Below are 24787 nucleotides of genomic sequence, written 5' to 3'. Positions count from 1 at the left end.
TAGTTTTAAAGTTTGTGTATTTTGAGAAAGCTTAATGTCAGCAAAGCAGCTGCTGTTTGAATTTACTTTGTAAAACACTGAATTATTCATTTCCATAAACAAAACTTCCTTAGTAATTATTTAGCATTAATTTATTTCTCTTTATTTCAATCAACCCTGTTGACATTCTATTTTAAAATTAAAAATATTCTTTGTGGAATCTAACAAATAGGACTTCGTGACAGCTACTTTCTCTACTTTTTTCTCATGACGGAAAATTTCCAAATCCTTTTTTTATTTTTATACTTTAAATATTTTATATTTTACTTTTATTATCTCAATGAAAGTTACTAGTAAATATAGAACAAAGGTAAAATTCTTATTTGGCAGCATCTTTTAAATAGCTTAAGACCAACCTCCATGTTGTTGACCTGTTAGATTTTGCCATAATGCTTTTTGCGTGAGTATAATTAATCACTCTTACATTGGATTCTGGGAATGTAAAAATTATCAGATGTATTTTAATGAATTTTTCATTTTATCCTTTGTACTCACAGATTGCTTAATAGACTACTTTTGGGGGGGGGAATAGAGATTGCTGTTTTACATTTCTTGGAATTCTGCTATCTTCACGATAGTTGGAGTAGTCCTTTAAATTTTGTGCTGCCTTGAGATGAGTCCTTTCACTACCTTCGAACTGGTATTAGTAGCCATTGCGCATGCCCTCTTTAGCCAGTTAGTCTGTTACCGTCATGTGATATTTGTGGTCGTTTGTTTCGTAATTGCGGTTTTGTTTTGTATTGTTTAACATTTTAAGTGTGTCATTGCTTTGCGGAGCCACTGGACATTTTTGAAGGCAGCAAACTTTGTTAGTTTACCGAGTGTCTGGTAATTTAGTATGCCAGCAAAAGAAACCCCTTTATTTTATAAAGTAGCATCCATCAAAGGGAACACTCTTATCTCAAGTGCTTCTTGGAGCATTAATTTAGAGAGAAGGCTTAGCCTGAAGGAACTGTAAACTGTCAGTTAAGGGCCCATTTTGATTCCTTGTAGTTGGTTCCTGAAGGGAAGCAAACGTGCTAAGTCTATCATGACCAAGATGGCTTTTCATGACACCGTGGAAAGGATGAGGCCTGGAGAGTTAGAGACTGGGGAGTCTGCCTTTAAGTCCTCGCCTCTAGGGCTGCAGTTATTTAGAATAATTATGAAACAACGGCTGTAGTAGTTATTGGGTTATAGTAGTTTTTGAAGGGATAACCTCATGTGCATAATTATTCTAGTGAAGTGTTCAAGAAAGCCTTTCAAGTCTATGACACAGACCATCAGCTTTCAACCAGGAGCCATTGTGCAGACATATTTTGTTTTTCCTCTGTGCAGTGTCTTTGAAAACAAAGTTAGCTAAACTATTGAAAATTACAGCATTTTACATAAAACAAAAATTCCAGCCTAAAAAAGGGTATAAATCCTCAGATCCGGTAATGATGTTTCCTTTCCTGCAAGGAAGATAGTTCTACTGTATCTTTAAACAGGGGGGCATGTGCATTGGTTCATTATAGTCTTTCTGCTTGTACTGTTACTTTCTCTCTCTCTTTCCCTTTCTCTTTCTCCCTCTGTCTCTGTCTCTGTCTCTCTATATATAATGTTTACCAATATTTGTGTGTGTGTGTGTGTGTATATGTATATATGTATATACACACACACACATATATATGTATATGTATATATGTACACACACACACACACACATATATTCTTTGTATATATACATAATAAATATTTCTCCAAAAATGTGTTTCGGTCATAAGAAAATCAAACTGAAATGTCTGTCTGGTTCAACAAAAATAGAACCGAGTCTTTCATGAAAACAAAGAATATCCTTTTGTGTATAACATGCAAATGGCCCAACTTCCAAGTTGCATCCATGCATGCAAGTTGTACAGGCAGCCCAGCATCAGATTCTGTTTCTTCGGAGAGATTCCTATCTTAACATAAAATCTAAATTTTAATGCCCTTAGCCATGGTCTGTAACTTCTGTGGCTGTTTCACATAGGGTATGAATTTTGGAAGTTTTTATTTCCAGACTAATTTGCATAACTTTTGGTTCTTCATGTTCTTTTCTATGAGTAGATATATCTAAGACACCTGAAAAGGTACATCTAAGGTAGGTAACATCTATGAGTTATTTAGTAGGAGTAATAACCCATTTTGTGAGGTTTGAGAATAATGTATGTGAAATATATTTTTTACATAAATATATCTTCATATATAAAGTATTTTATAAAAGTATTTTATATGTGACATGTACATAGTATATATTAAATATCTAATGCACAATGGCACACACTAAGTATTCTCTAAATTGTAGTAGTTTCAATTCTAACAGTACATTAACTGTGATTTTGCTTTGCTTCAGTGTATTTGAAATTTGAAAATTTTCTGTCATTTTCCTCTGAGTTACTGAGTTTGCTAACAAGCAAAACAATACTTTGTATTCAGTTACTCCAACAAATAATTTGACTTTACTCTTCTCCATCTTAAATTTGAAGTGACATTAAGGAAGAAAGAGGAGGAAAACCTATTATTCTCTTCAGGAGTAAGAGTTACAAATATGTAAGCATTTGGTTCTGTTAGGATTCACTAATTTTTACCCTGTCTAGCAAGAATGGGTCAGTATGTCTTTTTTCTGGAAAAGTCATGTTTGGTTGTCTTTAGGTAGGTGCATGTTTTTTGGAGATCACAGTGGCAGAAAGAGTTTGATTTTAGAAGAACTGTGTCTGCCCATCTTACAAATATCTGTACCTGAAATAAGACTCTTTCTTCTCTCAGAGTGATCAGTCTTTAGTAAAAACATGTTCCTAACTACTTGAGCTGATAAATAGTGAGGTTTGTTTTAAAGAAGTCAAGTTTACTTTATGTCAATTTTCTATTTGCCCTGTATAAGATATATTTAATTACTTTATTCCATCTCTGTGTTCAAATTAATCAGATTCTGCTACATATCGGTGCTCAAATTAGAATAATTCTTTAATCAACTGGTTATCCATGCCATGGTAGACTAGAATAGAAAAGCTACTCTTGGCATATTGAAGATGCGTGCATTTTATTTTCTATTGTAATTTAAAAGTAAAATCAGAAATATTGATTTCTACTTGACTGGAGAGATGATTTAGTTTGAATATCAGTCTGATCTTAATCAGGTGAGAATTAATTGAGTTGGAGGTATTAGATATTCAGTGATGTTAACTGAACCATGATCAATCTAGAGAGAAGCTTTCTTTTGTACTATGTTAGAATTATCAAATAGCTCATGCACTACGATGTGAAATAATCTTTTCATGTTCATCATCCTACCTTCTTGTCTCATTAAATGCACCACTAAATTCATTCTGTACACAAACTAATTTTTAAAGTAGCAAGCTAATAATAAATCACAATTTAATAGAAAATTAAAAGCATAATAATTTTGTCATAAAACGCTATTGTTGTCAGAATTTTATCCTGTTCTGTTTTCTGGTGCCTAAGGTTAAAGCCAAGCAATTAAACTTCTGCTTTCCAAGTGTACCAGGGACCTAAAACAGAACAAAACAAAACAAAAACCTTAGTTTTACTTTTTTTTAATGTTCAACATTGCAAGAATAAAGTGAGCAATACAGAATTATTTTAATGTATATTTCTAGAAATTAAATTGGAATCTGTAGCATTACATTGGTCTGAAATGTGGCATGGGCTTTTCATTTATTTTAAGAGTGTGATAACAATATCATAAGTGTTGTGAAAATATAAATGGTGAGATAACACCTCCATAGGACTTACTCTTAAGTAGTGACATTGTAAAGTCTTTAAATAAACTGCAGCCAGAACTGAAAGGATCGATTTGCCTTGTTGACTAGGGATACTATACTTATTAAATATCTAATTAAATTTAGCATACATAATACGTCTTTTATTCTCTTTTTTTTTCTTCTTCTTAAAACTGAGAATTTGGACCTATTTAGGAGTAAGGTAGCACGTGTTATTGTCAGATTTCTTTCATTTTGGCAGTTTTTGTGACTGTGTCAAATTACAAGAAAGCCAATAGTGTGACTTTTGATAGTGTCATTTTACCTTGGAATGGTGCTTTTCGTTTGGCATCGGTATAATGAACAGGAGGATCTATGTAGCTATTTGATGAAAAGGAATGTCCAAATTTGTATTTGAGAACAACTCACATTTAATGAAATTAAGGCCTATGTGCAGAAATATCCCCAGAGTGTGAGGAACGGATATTCTCAGTGATACACAGAAGGGTCGCCGCTAAGTGGTTGCTGAGCAGAGTTCAGGGAAAAGCACTTGCTTCAGAAGGGAGTTGCACGAATTGTAGTTTTTCATGCTGCTCAGCAAAGCTGCTCATCAAAGCCGAAGCTGGACTCCACTCCTCCACCCAAAGCTATTGCTTGCTTGCTTGCTTTTTTTAAATTACATTTTGGAAGGTTGACCCATGTGTAGACTACCCAAACACAGTACAGATGTGTTTCTTTATTTCTTGGCCCCCCGATCCCCGCTTTTCCTCCTCTGAAGCAACCACAATGACCAGTTTCTTACTTGCTATTCCACAGCCATTTTGTGTCTGTGTAAACATCTGTCTATATAGATACATACACATGCGCACGTACACAAATGTGTGTGGATTCTAAACAGAAATGGTCACACGGTCTACCGTGTGGTGCTGCACCTTAGCTGTTTTTCATTTTGAGTTCTAGAGATCATTCCCTATCAGTGTACTTTCTTTTAGTGGCTGCATAGTACTTCACAGAACAGTGTTTCTGCTTTGGTTGTTGATGTGACTGTATTCGAGGAAAAGAAAGCTGATAAGTGGCTTTCACTGGTGTCAAAGGCTATTTTTTGCTTGGGTAAAAATATTTTTGGCTTTAGCTAAGAGAAGACCAGAGTGGGGAATGGCTAGTGATGTGTCATGCTTGTAATGACTCCCCACAAAGGATTTTTGTTATATATTTATATACATACTTACTTTTGTTAAGACATAGCCATAGTTATTTTCATATTTGAATTGCCTACTGTGTTAGAATTTGAAAAACCTACCGTCCTTACAGATGTTGTTTTATAAGGGAGGCGCCGAGCTCTTTTAGATCCTTTTGGGAGCAAAGCAAGGTGTTAAAAACATGAATAAATTTGACAAACCAGAAGATTATGAGGAGCGTGACCATGTTTTGTCAGTAATCTGGAAGTGATGTCCAATAAGGAGGAGGGAACAGCTTTCACACTGGCTCTGAACCAGGACAAGGGAACAACAGGGATGTTATTTCCTGTAGTATTTGATGAGGAAGCGGCATTAGATTTACTGGTTTTTCCCCCAGGCTATAAATCCTTCCCCCAACACGCCACACACCTGCAACACGCATGCAACACACACACGCGCAGGAGCTGGCTACCTTGGGAGATAAGGACTTTTTTGTCACAGTGTTTAAACAGAGAGATGGATTAACAAGGATCTTCTGCATCGAGTAAGAGTTCAGATTAAGTGGCCCGTGAAGTCCTCCCCACTCTGACCGTTTCAGTCCCAGAAGTTTGGAACAAGGCAGCTCATCCTTCCGTGGACCCTCCATGAATTGTGGTAAATGGCCACTGGTGGCTCATATTCCTCCCCCCAGAGGAGGCTGTAAAACCTCTAGCAAAAATGAAAAAGCACGGGAGGTTAGTCTGTTGCCTGTATAGCTTGCGTTATTAAAAGCATTTGATCCTACTTTTGTGTGGTCCTGCTTCTCCTTAGGGGAGGGAGAGGGCAGAGCGTCCACCAGGAGATGGCAAGGGAGCCTAGAAGGACCCGTGATCAGAGGCGGGCCGCTTGGTTAGCCGCTTTGACCAGTGCCTGTTAATGATGGGTCTTTTAACGTTGGAGGCTGTGAGGGAGCAAAGAGGAAACGTGTAACAAAAATGTATGGTACGAACCAAGCTCATTTGCCTCTCTTTCTCTTGCTTTGTCACCTAAAGCCTCCACCTCTGCTGTTATTCACGATGGTGGATTCTGCGATCTGGGGAGACTTAAAGCACCTCTTACATGCAGTCTTTTTACAAAGGTGGGGTGGTTTGATGCTTTCCTCAGCAACACTAGGCTATGCTGATGTCTACCTTTCAAATTCTGGTAGCACTTAAACTCTGAAACACCGAATTTAGCATTTCATGAGGTTCCCTTCGGAGAAGCCACTTTCTAACGTGCAAAATCCTCATTTTAAATATTTATATTTTATAGGAATTCTAGAAAATGGGTGGGGCCAGAGAGCGAGGAAGGTATCTGATGTTACCTTATTTCAGGTGATTGCTAAGTAGCATAAAACCGAGCAGCAAGCTGCACTGTATTTTTTCGTGTGGTGATGATAGGGTGTGCTGAGCCACCCGTCACCCAGGTCTCAGTTGTGACCTCATGTGAGCTGACTGGCTTGGGTTTAGTCTGTTTTGTGACCATGGAAATTTCAGCCAGGTGTGGAGATGTGTCCTGTGTTCTTACCATGGAAGGAGTAAGTGGGATTTGACAGTAGTTACGGGTATTTTTCCGGAATTAGTAAAGGCCTGGTCCAAGCTCTATGCCAAGCTCTGTGCCAAGCTCTATGATCTTGGAAATGTGACATCAACCTAAAGGTCAGTTTCCTCATCTGGTAAATGAACATAAGAATAGTTCAAGTGACCTAATATTTCAAGTGAGCTAACAAATGTGCTTGGCATAGCTTCTGGTACGTAATAAATAACCAGTGTATTTTAGTTGCCATTATCATTTTATTCTTATTGCTGTTATTAACACCTTTAAATACCTTGGAAAAAATTAGGAAGGTACATGGGAAAATGGGAAAACAAAACAAATGACTTCCTGAAATCAGTTTCTTCTAGTGGAGAAATGAGTTAAGAGGGGCGCCTGGGTGGCACAGTCGGTTAAGCGTCTGACTTCAGCCAGGTCACGATCTCACGGTCCATGAGTTCGAGCCCCGCATCAGGCTCTGGGCTGATGGCTCAGGGCCTGGAGCCTGTTTCCGATTCTGTGTCTCCCTCTCTCTCTGCCCCTCCCCCATTCATGCTCTGTCTCTCTCTGTCCGAAAAATAAATAAAAAAAAAAAAAAGTTGAAAAAAAAGAACCATTTTACGTATCTATTTATTTATTACTTACTTATTTTTTACAGCTTTATACATAATTTATTTTTTAATTTTAATTTAAACAATTTTAATTCCGGTGTAGACAACACATGGTGTTCTATTGATGTCAGGGGTACAATACAGTGAAGCAACAGTTCTGTACATTGCTCAGTGCTTGTCAAGATAAGTGTACTCTTAATGCCCTTCACTCGTTTCACGCCCCCCCCCCCCCCCCCCCCGCCAATAACCATCAGTTTGTTCTCTAGAGTTAAAATCTGTTTTTTTGGTTTGTCTCATTTTACCTTTGGTAATTTGTTTCTTAAATTCCACATCCAAGCAAATTCATACGGTATTTTTCTTTCTCTGACCTTTTTTGTTCTATATTATTTGTATAACATTATAATCTATAGCATATACTCTCTAGATTCATCCATGCTGTTGCAAATGGCAAGATTTCATTCTTTTTTGTGGCTGAATAATATTCCTCTGTGTGTGTGTGTGTGTGTGTGTGTGTGTGTGTGTGTGTGTGTGTGTGTGTGTGTGTGTGTACACACACCATATCTTCTTTATCCGTTTAGTTATCCACAGGCACTTGGGCTACTTCCATAATTTGGTTATTGTACATCATGCTGTAGTAAGCATAGGGGGGCATGTATCCCTTCCGATTAGTGTTTATGTAGTTTTTGGGTAAACACCCAGTAGCATAACCAATGGATCATATGGTCTTTCTGTTTTTAATCTTCGAAGGAACCTCCATACTGTTTTCTACAGTGCCTGCACCAGTTTGCATTCCTACCAGCAGTGCACGAGGGTTCCTTTTTGTCCACATCCTTGTCAACATGTTGTTTCTTTAGTTTTTGATTTTAGCCGTTCTGACAGGTGTCAGTGACATCTCATTGTAGTTTTGATTTGCATTTTCCTGATGATGAGTAATGCTGAGTGTCTTTTCTTGTGTCTTGTGGCCATCTGTATGTCTTCTTTGGAGAAATGTCTGTTCGTGTCTTCTGCCCATTTTTTAATCAGATTATTTGGGTTTTGTTGGTGTTGAGTTGTAGAAGTTCTTTATATATTTTGGATACTAACCCTTTATTGGATAGGTCATTTGCAAATATCATTTCCCATTCAGTAGGTTGTCTTTTAGTTTTGTTGATTGTTTCCTTTCCTGTGCAGAAGCTTTTTATTTTGATATAGTCTCAGTAGTTTATTTTTGCTTTTATTTCCCTTGCCTCAGGAGGCATATCCAGAAAAACATAGCTACAACCAGTGTGAGAGAAATTACTGCCTGTGCTCTCTTCTAGGATTTTTATGGTTTCAGGTCTTTAATCCATTTTGAGTTTATTTTTGTGTATGGTGTAAGAAAGTGGTTCATTTTCATTCTTTTGCATCTTGCTGTACAGTTTTTCTGACACCATTTGTGGAAGAGACTGTCGTTTTCCTATTGCATATTCTTTCCAGCTTTGTCAAAGGTTAATTGACCATATGAGTGTGGGTTTATTTCTGGGCTCTCTATTCTGTTCCTTTGGTCTGTATGTTTATTTTTATGCCAGAGCCATACTGTTTTGATTACTACGGCTTTGCAGTATAAATTGAAATCTGGGATTGTGGCACATAGTTTTGTTTTCTTTTTCAAGATTGCTTTGGTTGTTTGGGGCCTTTTGTGGTTTCATACAAATTTTAGGATTGTGTGAAAAACGTTGTTGGTATTTTCACAGAGATTGTGTAAAATCTGTAGATGGCTTTGGGTAGTACAGACATTTTAACAATGTTTGTTTTCCCAATCTGTGAGCATAGGATGTCCTTCCATTTGTTTCTGTCTTCAATTTCTTTCATCAGTGTTTTATAGCTTTCAGGGTTTATAGTTTTTGGTGCAGATGCAAATGGGATTGTTTTCTTATTTGCTCTGTTAGCTCCTTCATTATTAGTGTATAGAAATGCAACAGACTTCTTTAAATTGATTTTGTATCCTGTGACCTTGCTGAACTCAGTTACCAGTAAGATTTTGGGGGGAGTATTAAGGGTTTTCTATATACAGTATCATGTCATCTGCAAATAGTGAATGTTTTACTTCTTCCATACTGATTTGGATGCCTTTTATTCCTTTTTCTTTTCTGATTGCTGCAGATAGGACTTCCAGTACTATGTCGAATAAAAATGGTGAGAGTGGACATCCTTGTCTTGTTCCTGATCTTAGGGGAAAAGCTGTCAGTTTTGCACTGTGAATAAGATGTTAGCTTGGGACGCCTGGGTGGCTCAGTCAGTTAAGTGTCCGACTTTGGCTCAGGTCGTGATCTCATGGTTTGTGAGTTTGAGCCCTGTGTCAGGCTGTGTGCTGACAGCAGGCCTAGAGCCTGCTTCTGATTCCCCCTCTCTCTGCCCCAACCCCACTTGTGCTCTGTTTTTCTCTCTCAAAAATAAACATTAAAAAAATATATATATTAGCTGTAGGTTTTTCATATATGGCCTTTATAATATTGAGGTGTATTTCCTCTAAATCTACTTTGTTGAGAGTTGTCATGAATGAATGTTGTACTTTGCCAGATGCTTTTTTCTGCATCTGTTGATGATCATATGGTTTTTATCTTTTCTCCTACTGATGTGAGGTATCACATTGATTGATTTGCAAATATTGAGCCACCCTTACATCTCAGGAATAAATCCCACTTGATCCTGGTGAGTGATTTTTTAAATGTATTGTTGGATTCAGTTTACTAATACTTTGTTGAGCATTTTTGCATCTGTGTTCATCAGAGGTATTGGCCTGTAGTTCCCTTTTTTTGGGTAGTGTCTTTATCTGGTTTTGATATCAGGGTGATGCTGGCCTCACAGAATGAATTTGGAAGCTTTCTTTCCTTTTCCATTTTTTGTAATAGTTTGAGAAGAATAGGTATTAACTCTTCTTTAAATGTTTGGTAAAATTTACCCATGAAGCTGTATGGTCCTGCACTTTTGTTTATTGGGAGTTTTTTGATTAGTGATTCCATTTCATTACTGGTAGTCAGTCTGTTCAAATTTTCTATTTCTTCCTTGTAGGTTATAGATGACTAGGAATTTCTCTATTTCTTCTAGGTTGTCCAGTTTGTTGCCATATAATTTTTCATAATACTGTCTTATTTGTATTTCTGTGGTATTGGTTGTTATTTCTTCTCTTTTCTGATTTTATTTGAGTATTTTTCTTTAAGTTTATTTATTTTTTTTTTTAATTTTTTTTTTTTTCAACGTTTAGTTATTTTGGGACAGAGAGAGACAGAGCATGAACGGGGGAGGGGCAGAGAGAGAGGGAGACACAGAATCGGAAACAGGCTCCAGGCTCTGAGCCATCAGCCCAGAGCCCGACGCGGGGCTCGAACTCACGGACCGCGAGATCGTGACCTGGCTGAAGTCGGACGCTTAACCGACTGCGCCACCCAGGCGCCCCTAAGTTTATTAATTTCAAGAGAGCACGCAGGTGGGGAAGGGGCAGAGAGAGAGGTGGTGGGGAGAGAGGGAATCCCACGTAGACTCTGCAACACCAGCACAGAGCCCAGTGCGTGGCTCAAACCCATGAACTACGAGATCATGACCTGAGTTGAAGTCAGACACTTAACTGACTGAGCCACCCAGGTGCCCCAGTGCTCTCTCTCTCTGTTTTTTGTTTTTTGTTTTTTTGTTTTTTTTTGATGAATCTGGCTGAAGTTTTATCAGTTCTTTTCAAAGAACCACCTCCTGGTTTCATTGATCTGTTCTATTGTTTGTTTTAGTTTCTATTTCATTTATTTGTGTTCTGATCTTTATTATATCTTTCCTTCTACTGGTTTTGGATTTTGTTCTTTTTCTAGCTCCTTGAGATGTAGTAACAAGTTGTTTATTTTTCTTGCTTCTTGAGTGAGGCCCGTATTGCTACAAACTTCCCTGTTAGAAGCACTTTTGCTACATTCTAAAGATTTTGAACTGTTGGTTTTCATTTGTCTCCATACGTTTTTTTGAATTCTTCCTTGATTTCTAGGTTGACCCATTCATTGTTTAGTAACATGCAACTTAATCTCCATTTGTCTCTACTCTTTTCAGATTGTTGCTTGAAGTTTGTTTCTAGTTTCATAGCATTGTAGTCAGAAGAGACGCATGGTATGACTTCAGTCTTTTTGGATTTGTTGAGACTTGTTTTGTGGCCTAATATTTGCTCTCTTCTGGAGAATATTCCATGTGCACTTGAGAAGAATGTGTATTCTGCTGTATTCTGAATACATCTGTTAGGCCTGTCTGGTCCAATGTTATCATTCAAAGCCACTGTTTCCTTGTTGATTTTCTGTTTGGATGATCTGTCCATTGAAGTAAGTGGGGCATTAAAGTCCCCTACTATTATTGTATTACTATTGATTAATTCTTTTATATTATTAACTTTTATGTATTTGGGTCTTCCCATGTTAAGTGCATGAATATTTACAATTGTTATATCTTCTTGTTGAATTGTCCCCTTTATGATTAATGTCCTTTTTAGTCTCTTATTACAATCTTTGTTTAATGTCCATTTTGTCTGATAGAAATATTGCTACCCTGACTTCCTTTCACATCCATTTGCATGATAAATGCTTCTCTGTTTCTTCACTTTGAATTTGCATGTGTCTTTAGATCTGAAATAAGTCTCTTGTAGGCAGCATATACATGGGTCTTGTTTTTTTATCCAGTCCATCACCCTGTATCTTTGGAGCCTTTAGTCCATTTACATTCAAAGTAATTATTTATAGGTATGTACTCATTGCTGTTTTGTTACTTATTTTATGGTTGTTTTTGTAGTTCTTTGTTCCATTCTTCCCTTGCTTTCTCACGGTTATTTGGCTTTCTTTAGTATTATATTTAGATTCCTTTCTCTTTATTTTTTGCCTACTACTGGTTTTTGATTTGGGGCTTGTGTATAACATCTTCTGCTATATGCTATATTAAGATGTATCTGACATCTTAACATATGTTATATTAAGTTTATGGTTGCTTGAGTTTGAACTCATTCTTTATACCTCTCCCCTCCACATTTAGGTAAATGGTTTCATACTTTACATCCTTTTATTTTGTGAGTCCCTTGACTGATTTTGACAGATACACATATTTTTACTGCTTTTGTGCTCTCTACTTTTCTTTTCCTTCTTTTTTAACTTTTTTTTTAGAGAGAATGAGCACATGAGCAAGGGAGAAGGACATAGGGAATGAGAATTGTAAGCAGGCTCCATGCTTAGTATGGAGCATGACATGGTGGGGCTCAATCCTACAACCGTGGCTTCATGATCTGAGCTGAAATCAAGAGTCCAATGCTCAACTAACTGAGCCACCCAGGTGCTTCTGTGCCCTCTACTTCTCTTATTCCTGCTTATGGTATTTCCTTTCCACTCAAGGAGTCCCATTAACATTTCTTGTATGGCTGGTTTAGTGGTAATGAATTCCTTTAACTTTTGTTTGGGAAACTCTTTATCTCTCCTTCTATGCTGAATGATAGCTTTGCTGGATAGAGTAATCTCGGCTGCAGCTGCAGGTTTTTTTTTTTCCTTTCAGCACTTTGAATATCATGGCACTCCCTTCTGGCCTGCAAAGTTTCTGCTAAAAAAAATAGCTGATAGCCTTATGGGGTTGCCTTTGTATGTAACTGTTTTGTTTTCTCTTGGTGCTTTTAAAATTCTCTCTTCGTTACTGCTTCTTGCCATTTTAATTATTCTGTGTCTTGTTGCAGAATTCCTTGGGTCAGTTTTGTTGGGGGGGCACTCTGTGCGACCTCAACCTAGATTTGTTTCCTTCCCCATATTTGGGAAATTTTCAGCTATTACTTCTTCAAGTATATTTTCTGCCCCCTTTTCTTTCTCTTACCTTTCTGATATCCCGATAATGTGGATGTTACTATATTTGATGGTGTCACTGAATTCCCTAAACCTCTTTTCATTCTGTTTTTTTTTTTTTTCTCTCAACCTGCTCAGCTTGATTGCTTTCCATTAGTCTGTCCTCTAGGTTACTGATTTATTCTTCTGCTTCCTTTAGTCTATGATTTATTCTTATTTTTAATTTCATTTATTGAGGTCTTCATCTCTGAATGATTCTTTTTTATGTTTTCTGTCTCTTTGTTAAGGGTCTTACTGAGGTCTTCTACTCTTTTCTCAAGTCCAGTGAGTATTTTTATGATTTATTACTTTAAGTTCTCTATCAGCCATGTTACTTTTCTCCATTTCCCTTCGGTATCTTGCTGTGATTTTGTTCCTTCATTTGGGACATTTTCCTTTGTCCTCAGTGTGTCTAACTCTGTTTCTGTGTGTCAGGAAACTCAGCTATGTTTCCAGCTCTTGAAAGTAATGGCCTAATGAATAGGAGGTCCCGTAGTGCCCTGCAGTGCGGCATCCCCTGTTCACCACAACCTGGCACTTCAGGGGTGTCTCCTGTGTGTGTCGCGTTTACCCTGGTGTTATGGTTTGGCCTCTTTTCCTTCGGTTCATTTGTCTGCAGTAGCTCTCTTTGCCTGTTGCGGACAGGGTTTGGTCCCTGTGGTGTTCATGGGCCAGTCGGGGGCCACCTTGGGCTTGAGTTGAGTCAGAACAGGTGTCTGTCAGAGATACAGTAGCACCAACTGCAGGGTGCTTTCCCTGTGTTGCCCCTGAGAATCTTTTGGTGGGTGGGTGGGACCTGCAGTCAGACTCCTGCCTGCCCCCACCCCACTGCTGGAGTCGCATTCGGACTAGTGTGTGTGGTTATCTTTCCCTCTCCCCAGGACAGGAGTCCCTTTGGAGTGGTACTGGCCCCTGTCACAGCTGCTTACACAGTTGAAGCTTGTGGTGCTGCTTTGGATGGGTTCCAGCCAAGAGCTTTGGAGGGAGCAGCTCTGCAGAAGCTTGCTCTAGCAGGAGGGGGGATGGCGTACTAATAGCGAGTTAGGTGGCCAGTGGTGTGCCAGGCTCGTTCTCACAGGTGGCCGTGTGTTTATTTTAGGTGATGGGGGGAGGGAAATGGTTCTACCAGTTCCTTTGTCCCTGGAGGAGTCCCCCAGCCATCTGTGTCCCTCCAGGACAGGCTCCGAGATGAGTGACATAACTCTCCCTTCTCTATGCCCCAATTTTCAAACTTCTGCTTCCATGCTGCATCTCTAAGGGCTCTTTGTTGTACTGTCTCTTTAAGGATGAGGGACTCCGTTTTCTCTTGCCCTCTCAGCTCTCCCAGAGCTTGAACCTGCTGATTTTTAATATTCCTGGTGTTAAGCTCTGCTAATTCTAAGAACTCATGAAATTTGGCCCCTTTGGTTTTCAAAGCCAAATGTTATGGGGATTTTTCTTTCCCATGTGGGATCCCCAGTGTAAGAGTTTGTTTCTTTTCCCTTCCCATAACCCTGGCATCCCTCCCTCCAATGGACAGTCCCACAAGTCCATTTAGTTCCTGACTGTGTTTTCACGCTTCCTACCCTCTTTGAGGTGGGCTCTTCTCTACACTTCAGTGTGCGGTTTGTTCTGCCAGTCTTGGGGACATTTTCTGGGTCTTTTATACTGATGTGAATGTTATCTAGTTGTATCCGTGGGACAACATGAGCTTCGAATCTTCCTATTCTACAGTCCTCCCCAGAACATCTCCAGGAACCATTGTAGACCCTGGACAGGGTCATATGTGTCATTTATGTGTCATTGTCCTTTGGCTTTCCATAAGTAGAAGTCATCTCTGTTCCAAGTGTTACATACTAAATGCTTTTTGTTGGAATCACATCTTATTGCCATTAATTTATATTCTAATAAATAGAGATAATAAATCTTGAGTATTCCCCTTAAGCTTTTTAATTTCTTTTAAATAGTAGATTTTTGCAAATATCTTCTCCCATTCAATAGGTTGCCTTCTCATTCTGTTCATGGTCTCCTTTGCTGTGCAAAAGCTTTTTATTTTGATGTAGTCCCAATAGTTTATTTTTGCTTTTGTCTCCCTTGCCTCAGGAGAGATATCTAAAAACAATGTTGCCAAGGCTGATGTCAAAGAGATTACTGCTAATGTTTTCTTCTAGAAGTTCTATGGTTTGAGGCCTCACATTGAGGTCTTTAGTCATCCATTTTGAGTTTATTTTTGTGTATGGTGTAAGAAAGTGGTCCAGTTTCATCCTTTTGCATGTAGCTGTCCAGGCTTCCCAGCATCATTTGTTGAAGAGACGGTCTTTTTCCCATTGCATATTCTTGCCTCTTTTGTCAAAGATTAATTGACTGTATAAGTGTGGATTTATTTCTGGGCTCTCTGTTCTGTTTAATTCATCTATGTTTTTCTGCCCATACCATAGTGTTTTGATTATTAAAGCTTTATAGCATATCTTTAAATCTGGAATTGTGATCTAGCTTTGTTCTTCTCAAGATTGCTTTGTTCAGGTTCTTTTGTGGCTCTGTATCAGTATTAAGGTTATTTGTTCTCATTCTGTGAAAAATGCTGTTGGTATTTTGGTAGGGTTTTCATGAAATCTGTAGGTTGCTTTGTGTAGTATGGGTATTATAACAATATATGTTCTTCCAGTTCATGAGCATGGGATATCTTTCCATTCGTTTGTGTCGTCTTCAGTTTCTTTCATCAGTGTTTTATGATTTTCAGGTTACAAGTCTTTCACCTGCTTGGTTAAGTTTATTCCTAAATATTTTGTTCTTTTTGGTGCAGTTGTAAGTGGGATTCTTTTAATTTCTCTTTCTGTTAAATCATTATCAGTGGATAGAAACCCAGCCAATTTCTATGTGTTAGTTTTGTATCCTGCAAGTTTACTGAATCAGTTTATTAATTCTAACAGTTTTTTGGTGGAGAATTTAGGGTCTTCTATATATAACATCATGTCATCTGCAAATAGTGACCGTTTTATTCTTCCTTCCTGATTTGGATGCCTTTTATTTCTTTTTCTTGTCTGATTACTACAGCTAGGTCTTCCAGTACTGTGTTGAATAAAAGCGGTGAGACTGGACATCCTTGTCTTCTTCATGATGGTAGAGGAAAAGCTCTTAGTTTTTCACCATTGAGTATGATGCTAGCCATGGGTTTTTCATGTGTCACCTTAGTATGTTGAGGTGCGATCCCTCTGAACCTACTTTGTTGAGAGGTTTTATTATAAACAGATGTTGCATTTTGTCAGATGCTTTTTCTGCATCTGTTGAGATGATCATATGGTTTTTGATCCCTTTGTCTTGTTAATGTGATGTATCACATTGATTTGTGAGTAATGACCCACTCTTGTATCTTTGGAATAAATCTCACTTGATTGTAGTGCATTTTTAAATGTATTGTTGAAATTGGTTTACTTATATATATATTTTTTTTTCAGGATTTTTGCATCTATGTTCATCAGAGATATTGGCCCGTAGTTTTCCTTTTTTGTAGTGTTTTTTCTCTGGTTTTGGCATCAGGGTAATACTGGTTTTGTATCATGAATTTACAAGTTTTCCTTCCTCTTCTATTTTTTGGAGTAGTTTGAGAAGAATAGATATCATGTTCTTGACATTCTTTTTTAATATTTATTTTTAAGAGAGACACAGAGTGTCTCTGATGGGGGAGTGGCAGTGAGGAAGAGGGGGAGACACAGAATCTGAAGCAGGCTCCAGGCTCTGAACTGTCAGCACAGAGCCCAACGTGGGGCTTGAACTCATGAACCACCAGATTATGACCTGAGCCGAAGTCGGACGCTGAATTGACTGAGCCACCCAGGCACCCCATGTTCTTGACATTTTTAAGAAAAAAGTCTGGAATGTTATCTTTAAAAGTACCTTTCTTTAAGTTTTGAAATAACTTTTTTAGCAACCTCTCTGTTCTTACTGTTTACGGATTTTCATTTGTATTTCCTACACATGTACTTAAATAAATGAAATTTTATTTTGATAATCTTTACTGGTAATTAATGTTAAATTATATATAGGCATACAAACTTTGTAACATTTAACATCACACTGAAAGACAAAGAATTTAAATTGTCTTAGAGTACCATTCAGTTAGCAGGATTAGCAACATCATTATTATATGAGTGTATGCTAATATGGTATGAAAGAAAGATCCTCATTAAAATCTTGTTGCCAAACAAGTGACAAAAACCTCACAAACAGCTTGAGGCTTTAGGCCAGTCACAGTTATTCCTGAAGAGATTTGGACAAGTGTGAAAATATATAGACTGTGTCTTTATTGTGGTCAGAACACATAAATGGTATCTTGCATCAATTCCTTACTAACATTTTTATTCATATTAGGGAAAATGCATCTGAAAACAATACAGTGTCTAAGTATTCTGTTTTGAATCTATCAAATGTAAAAGTATTGGGTCTGTTATAACCCAGAAAGTGGGCTTTTTTTTTTTTTTTTTTAATTTTTTTTTCAACATTTATTTATTTTTGGGACAGAGAGAGTCAGAGCATGAACGGGGGAGGGGCAGAGAGAGAGGGAGACACAGAATTGGAAACAGGCTCCAGGCTCTGAGCCATCAGCCCAGAGCCCAACGCGGGGCTCGAACTCACGGAGCGCGAGATCGTGACCTGGCTGAAGTCGGACGCTTAACCGACTGCGCCACCCAGGCGCCCCGAAAGTGGGCTTTTTAATAGCCATTGTGTTTGTGTTTTCCAGAAAAGGAGGGTTTTGATCAGCTTGCATATTTTCATTAGGCAAATTCAGGATGCTAATGATCTTTCTTCTAGACATTATCTAGAAGCATGAACTGGTCTGGTCTAGTGCCTTTATACCAAGGTTGGGTGATGGAGAGGAATAAGCTCATGGTTCTTCACCATGGAGCATGGCAATTCCCTTCAAGAATCCCTTACCCAGATTTAGTCACTTCTGGGTTAACTTTATGTACATACATTCCCTTTGAGGATTTCCCAGGTCTTAGTTCTTATCTGGAATCATAACTGTTACTTATAGAAAGGTAGATCTTAGTATCATAATGTGAGTAGAGAATTTACATGTAGGGATGCTAATGACATTCCAGAGTGGAAGTTAATGGACTTTTTGATAGCCATGTAGCCACCCCTCAGGTTCACCACTAATAATGAGCTGATTGTGAGTCTGATTTGCCTTTTGAGTTGTAGGGAGTCTTTAGTCAGAGAGCACAAAGGAAATTCCCTTGGTCTGATGTGGCTTATGAGCTCAGCTCATGTGCACAGAGAGGAACAAGAATATTTGTAGTTGAAATAAACAAGATACCTGGCTGGGTTCAGGAGCCAGAAGGCCACTGGTGGGATTGCCAAGGGTGGAGAACAAGCAGCTAAAGGAAGCTAATCCTGTGTGTCTTTGATGTGGAGTGTCACTGCGTGTCACCCACAGTTTCATGGGATCGCACACATGAAACTATTTGAATTAAAGTCATTTCCTGCATCTGTTGTCATTGTTCCTATCCTGCCACATATCCTTCAGAGCGTGCTGTGACGCTGCATGTAGATACAAATGGCTGTGCTCTGGGACTCTTATCCCAGCACAGCCCCTCTCGTGAGTTTTTTATACATTTCATAAATCTCAGTTATTTCCAGTTTGCTTGCGGCTTGAAAATATTTTATTACATATTATGTGTCTTCATGGAGACCCCTGAATTACCTGCTTGCTTTGAGATCATTATAAATTCTATTCTTTAGGCACTAGGAGGGTAAGGCATAGCTCAAGAAAAGAGAGCATTCTTGTTAACTTTGCATTAAAGGGGTTATAAAAGATACTCAGAAAACACTGTTTTACCTACAGCTTCTTTGTGAGGATGATCTCGTATTTAAGTCTGACATGGTTGGTTACTTGCAGCAGGTTGGAAATGGCAGAGCTGAAACTAGAGCAGCCGGTGGACAGGAGGAAGGACCAGGATAGTCAGGAGTAGCTGCGGCATGGCACGTGGTCCTGTGGCAGGAGTGAGGTCGGACCGAGTCCGACCCAAAGCAAACCGGATTATGGCACCAGGCTCTTCTGGGTTGGCAGTGCTGAGAAGGCAGGATACCAAGGGACCAGTACAATCTAAAAGGCAAACTACTAGAATGGAAATTTGACAGAAAGCCGTTTGAATTTTCAGGGGCGTCTAAGAGTTGCCTTGGGAATGGAGTGGGAGTTCTGTCATCAGAAGTCAAGGCACGGTGGCAACTTTGTCTTAAAGGGGGTGCCTTGACGCCATCGAAGACACGCGAAACTAGACGCCAGATGCCCGTGTCTGGAAACGGCTTCCCTTTTACCCTCCTTACTCATTTCTTGTGAAAGATCCCCTATTTCTGTTAGAAATCTCCCTTATTCTCTATGTCCCTTCTCTCTCCATGACGCCTCCTCAGAGGTCCTCTCTCCCCCCTTTCAGAGTTCCTTCTTTATTCCTGCAGAGTTAACGGCACTCGTCCGGTTCTGCCTTTTATTCATGTGTGTGTCTTTTGTGGAGGGTGTGCCGTGTGCCAGGCACAATCTAGGTAACGGATGTTAAGTGGATGAATATTTTAGAGCTGTTGAAAATTGTGTTGATGTAACTGCAGGCTGTTTTGTTCTTTCCACATTTTTTCAGATTTTACCAAATGTTGCAAGGACTCTGGAATCCTTATGGTAGTAAAATGCCGAAAAGAAAATTCTGCATTGAAAGAATGTCTAACTGCTCAGTAAGTCATCACCCCATTGTTTATGCTTCTCTGTGTGTGTATGTGTGTGACGTATGTAGTAGGTAAGAGTGTGTTATTTAACTCATTACATGTAATAGGTCCTTTACTAGCCCCATCACATCTTTGGTATTGTTAGCTGAGTCTGAGATTTCAGTTTGTTACATACTAAGCAACGTATTTAGGAAAGGTCTTGTCAAGTTATGTGTCAACATTGTATCTGATTAAAAATATGAGATCCGCGAACAAAAATACAGGATTTTTCACATGACTTACCAAATTCCTTTTCGTGAACAGTTGATCTATAGAATATATTACAGATGGGTTTATATTTGTCTCCTCTAATGAAAATGTACTGAATTAGATAATTTGTCGGCCTGGTGATTTGGGGGATTAATATAATTTAATTCCTAGGAAAGTTGCACTACATCAAATGAAGGATACAAAGGTAAATTTTGATTTTTGAGATTAATCGATTTAAAAATAAGTCTTAAATACGTTCACTGACATTTAGTTGAATATTAAAGGAAAACTTTGCAGGTTCTTTGCATGCAAGTGCTTTCTGCCGTATCTCCCCACACATTTCATTATCTACATTATTCACAGTATTGCAGAATACTTTCGTATTGTTCATTGATAGCTGTGAGGTCGTGGTTTTAGTTATCCCTTATATTTCCTTCTCTAACTGTGCTCCTCTAGCCTGTGAAACATATAGGTCCGCATGGTTTGATACTTCCTTATTAGGGAATTAGATAAAAAGTAGTGATTATCTGAATCAATTATTTTTTTTTTAATGTTTATTTATTTTGAGAGAGAGGAAGAATGTGGGGAGGGGAGGGGCACAGAGAATCCCAAGCAGGCTCTGCACCATCAGTTCAGAGCTCGATGTGGGGTTCGAACTCACGAAGTGCGAGGTCATGACCGGATGGGACGCTTAATGGACTGAGCCACCCAGGTGCCCCTGTTTTCATTGATAGCAAATAATGTACCCAGAAATTTAAAATTTATAAACTTAAAAAAAAAATTCTGTAGGTAGGAGACTTGGGAAGTTAAACTAACGTCTGCATTTATAGACGAGGAAACACACCCTTATTTATGGGCCAGGACCTGCACTAAGCACTTCATCATAGAGGGGTAAGAGTTCATTCTATGACTTACTTTTCTTCCAGTTTTGTTCCTCATGCTCCTAAGAGATGCGTGATGGATCGATGAACTGGTTAAACTTCTTTGTGACTGGATTTGTTGAATGCTTTTTTTATATATTAAAGAATTTTTACACCTCAGTTTGTCATAATAACTTGTTCTTAATTTGCCATATTATCCCTCTCTCCCAGATGGGCATCACTAGAGCAGAGGGGCAGGAGCGCGGGCTGTGGAGAGGGCAGTGGGGCTGACCTTCTGGACCAGCCAGAGCTAAGCTAGTGGTAAAGCCTTGGGCAGGTTCCTCATAGAAGACAGGAAATTATTCCTGGTGCAGTGATTGTGAGGAACTGTATGTAAATTCACTACAACAGTGCCTGGCATATAGTGGGGAGTCAATCAGTGGTAGCTCCTTTTTTTATTGTATTTGTTAGCTTTTGTTATCTGAATATTATTTAAATATCCTTCCTTTTACCCCCTGGAAATAGGAGAAAATAAGAGGTTCTAGTCTGTTCTGGGGAAGGGGCTGGGAGGGGTTGGAGGAGGCTGCATCTCTTTAGAAGAGAGAAAAGCAGTGAAGGAAACAAAAGAGGGTTATGACATTTGCTAAATGGAGTAAAGGATTTTACTTGACCTCAGTTTTCAACACACTGTGTTTCTTCATCTTTGAATAAGAAAGTGCTCTGCTTTATTTACTGTTGACATTCCACGAAATGAAGGTAACCAACCACCGCCCTCTCTCCTCTCGTTGTAGCGACATCTTGAAACCTAAGTGGTTGCTTTTATTTCTACCCGCGTCTTCATTCATTCTTCAGTAAACTGCTGTCTGACTTCTGCCCCCTTCCACTGAGACTGCTTCTCCTAAAGGTTCTAGTGGATTCATGGCAGCCAGATCCAGTGAACAGCGTTTCAGCCCTTTTTCTTTCACTTGACCTCCCTCTCCAGAAGCCCCTTAAGATTCTCTTCTACCTGGCTTCTCTTATGCTCTTTACTGTTCCCCCAACATCTCTTACTTCTCATCCTTATCTTCTTGAACTGAATCCTTTAGAAAGTGGGCTCCCGGTTCTCTTCTCATGCTTAGGTCTGCAAAAGCTGTTTGGACCCATGACTTTGGTTACTTCCTTAGGTCATGACATTTCTTTGCTACTTTCTTCAGGTCCAAAACTGAACTCACCTCCTTTTCCTTCTACATCGTGTGTCTAGAGTTTAGAATTTTCCTTGTCTCCTAACTCTAAATGGTTATTTCCTGTTGATTTTATTTCCTAAATCTCCCCCAGATCCATTTTGTCCTTTTCATCACAACTGCTCCTCCTTTAGCTTAGGGCCCTCCCTCATCATCCTTGGCTAGATTTGTTGAATAGTTTACTTACCTTACAGGCATCCTGCCTCTAACCTTGCTGCCCCCTTTTGGCCTGTCACATGCTGTCAGAGTGATCTAAGACACAAAACTGATCTTCAAGTTCTTCTGTTAATAGTGGCCCATTGCCTTCACGATAGACTTCAACTTCTTGGTATGGCATAAAATGACCTTCGTGATGCGGCCTTTGCCCAGTCTGGCTTCATCCCAGGCCCTTTCTCTTATGTGCATGATCTGCTGCAAGGACACTAATTTACTTGCAGTTCTTCGTGCATCAGGTTTTCCTCACCTTTGCGCTCTGGCACAGCACTTTGTATGCTTGTTGCACAGCCTTTACTCGTGTGCTCCGAACACCATGGCCTTCTGAGGATGGGTACTGTGCTTCTCATTGCTCTGTCCCGGGACGGTGCCTTTCAAAAATGAACTAGTTTGATAACCTAATGTTTACACTGTATTTATGACCATTTCTTAAAATCTATTCCTAAAGATTATACCTGATGAAATGTCTGAATATTATTTAAAGTAAGCTCACATTAAATGCTTGCGAAACCTCATTTTAAAAGGAGATATTCATTTCCTTCTTTTAGTTATAATGATCCAGCCTTTTATGAAGAATGCAAAATGGAATACCTGAAGGAAAGGGAAGAATTCAGAAAAACTGGAATTCCTACCAAGAAAAGGCTACAGAAGCTTCCCACAAGCATGTAGGCAAATATTCAGCGATACTCAAGAGCTCTGATATTCATGGAAATCATTATCACCTGAAATAATGGACTCAAGGAAGTGTTTGCTTTATCCTAAATGATGGAAATATTATCTGAAATAAAGATTTTTTTTTTTAATTTCAAAGTTAAATTTATCAAATGGGATGGGAGGAGTAAATAATGAACTGGGATATGGTCTGCCTGGTCATTATGGATTTTTTTGTAAGTTTTTCCACTATTACAGTTATCTAACAGTGATAATCTAACAGTGATTTTTAGGGTTCTGTATAGACTTGATATTACTCCCTTCCAGTGGCTAATCACAGAGACCAGAAGTAACCAAAGGAAAGCAGGAGCTGTCAAAGGTGTTAATAACGAGGTGGTATAGCAGAATAGTTACGAACCAGAATCCTTCCTGGTTATGTCACTTACTAGTTATTCAACCAGGGAAGTAATTCTCATTGTGAGGGTTACTGAAGGTAAGTAGAGTATGCAGGACAGTGCCAGGGTTATTGTTAGTAGTAGTAGTAAAGGATTATTTGGAAACATAGATGAAGAAGTACTTATACATGAATTAATTTTACTTAATATTTGATGGAAAATTTCCTAAAATTGAATTATTATCCTTGACCTGTTTGGCTACTGAAAATAGTTTAATGATTTCAGGAGCTAGTCTAAAACAACTGTCTGAGTGCAGTAATTTGGTCCCAGGTTGAACTTTTATATTAAAAGTTGCTCTTTTTTTCTTCCATGAACTCCGTTTCACTGTAGCCACTGCAACCAGTTTCCAAGTAAGTAAAATTTATATATACTTACATAGTTCTCATTAAAATCACAAATAGAAAGTACTACCTACTAGGACAAGATTTAACTTTGGCCCCAGTCCCATGAAATAGAGCTGAGATTTTTTTTAAAGGACTTAGTTTTAAGCAGATAGGACCCTGAAGAACCAATGTTCAAATTCTATACTTTACTCAAGACAATCGCTCAAAGAACTATTTTACTCTTATTTGAAACCCAAAGAAACCACATTTTCCCAGGCCACAGATCAAAAGGAAGATTACTAGAACAGACCAAAGCAAAGCAAATATAGAAACCTAGAGATCACAAATCATAGGGGTAAACAAGCCTATATGCTTCTGTTGGTCTTTTGGTATTGTACATTTGCTAGAGCACAGGACCTTAATTCTTGGTTTTAAATGATGCAAATGAAGAAAAAGCAAATAGTTACTTTAGGAAGCTAGTGAAATATATAACCTGTGGCTAATTTATAATTTGGATGAGAATCAGAGAAACCACCTTCAATTTTATGTGGGAAATTCATTTATGTAGATGTCACTTTCCCCATAGGCGCTGGACAGTAGGTTATATAAATATGTTCCTCCCTGTCAGGAACTGTACCATTGATTACAGCTTTCAGAATATCCAGGCCTAGCCAGCACACTGGTCTACTTCGCCCACGAGTACAGCTGCCTCAGTTGTTCTGCTTGCTCATTCGTATCGCTGGCTGGTATTATTTTAAGAACGCACAGATGTTCTTCCCCTGAATATCCACCTTGACCCAAGTCCTTTCTGGATTAGATCATTACGGTTTTCCTACAATTCAGTCTTAGTTTTTGAAGTTTGAACTCTTCCCTACTTACTTGGTTTTCTCATTTTCCCCATAGGTATGTCCCTGCTCTATGTAGGAATTAGGTTCCATTTTGGCAGAACCTCAGTTTCCTATTAGAGAAGATACAAATTTTATTTTTGCTCATAGGAGATGAAGAGGAGGGAGTAAGTGTCTTTTTGTTGCTACCTGTCTTCATTCTATGTAAATGTAAACTGAGTTATCATAAAAATATGAAGATCAAGGAAATTTTCGAGGGAAGCCCTTTGGAGCAAGTTTCAAGTGGTATGAAAGAAGTCGACATAAAATTTTCCATCTTAAGTAGGTAATAAACTACAGATGGGCCCTT

The 24787-nt window shown here is 38.6% G+C and overlaps 1 protein-coding gene across 4 annotated transcripts in view; it reads left to right on the top strand.

Moving 5' to 3' along the window:
- Positions 1-22967, top strand: part of CMC1 (C-X9-C motif containing 1) — a 90319-nt gene extending 67352 nt beyond the window's left edge. For all 4 annotated transcript variants that reach the window (XM_086720602.1, XM_086720601.1, XM_086720603.1 and 1 more), the window contains 2 exons: positions 19541-19631; positions 22713-22967. In XM_086720602.1, coding sequence (XP_086576728.1) covers positions 19541-19631; positions 22713-22833 — 212 coding nt within the window. In that variant the 3' untranslated portion in view covers positions 22834-22967. The remainder of the gene's footprint in view (positions 1-19540; positions 19632-22712) is intronic.
- The last annotated feature ends 1820 nt before the right edge of the window (positions 22968-24787 follow it).

This window comes from Puma concolor, chromosome C2 (genome assembly GCF_028749965.1).
Source record: "Puma concolor isolate L17-30 chromosome C2, mPumCon1.1.hap2, whole genome shotgun sequence".
Taxonomy (NCBI): domain Eukaryota; kingdom Metazoa; phylum Chordata; class Mammalia; order Carnivora; family Felidae; genus Puma; species Puma concolor.
Note: the sequence above shows the minus strand (reverse complement) of the source record. Positions and strands in the feature narration are given on the sequence as shown.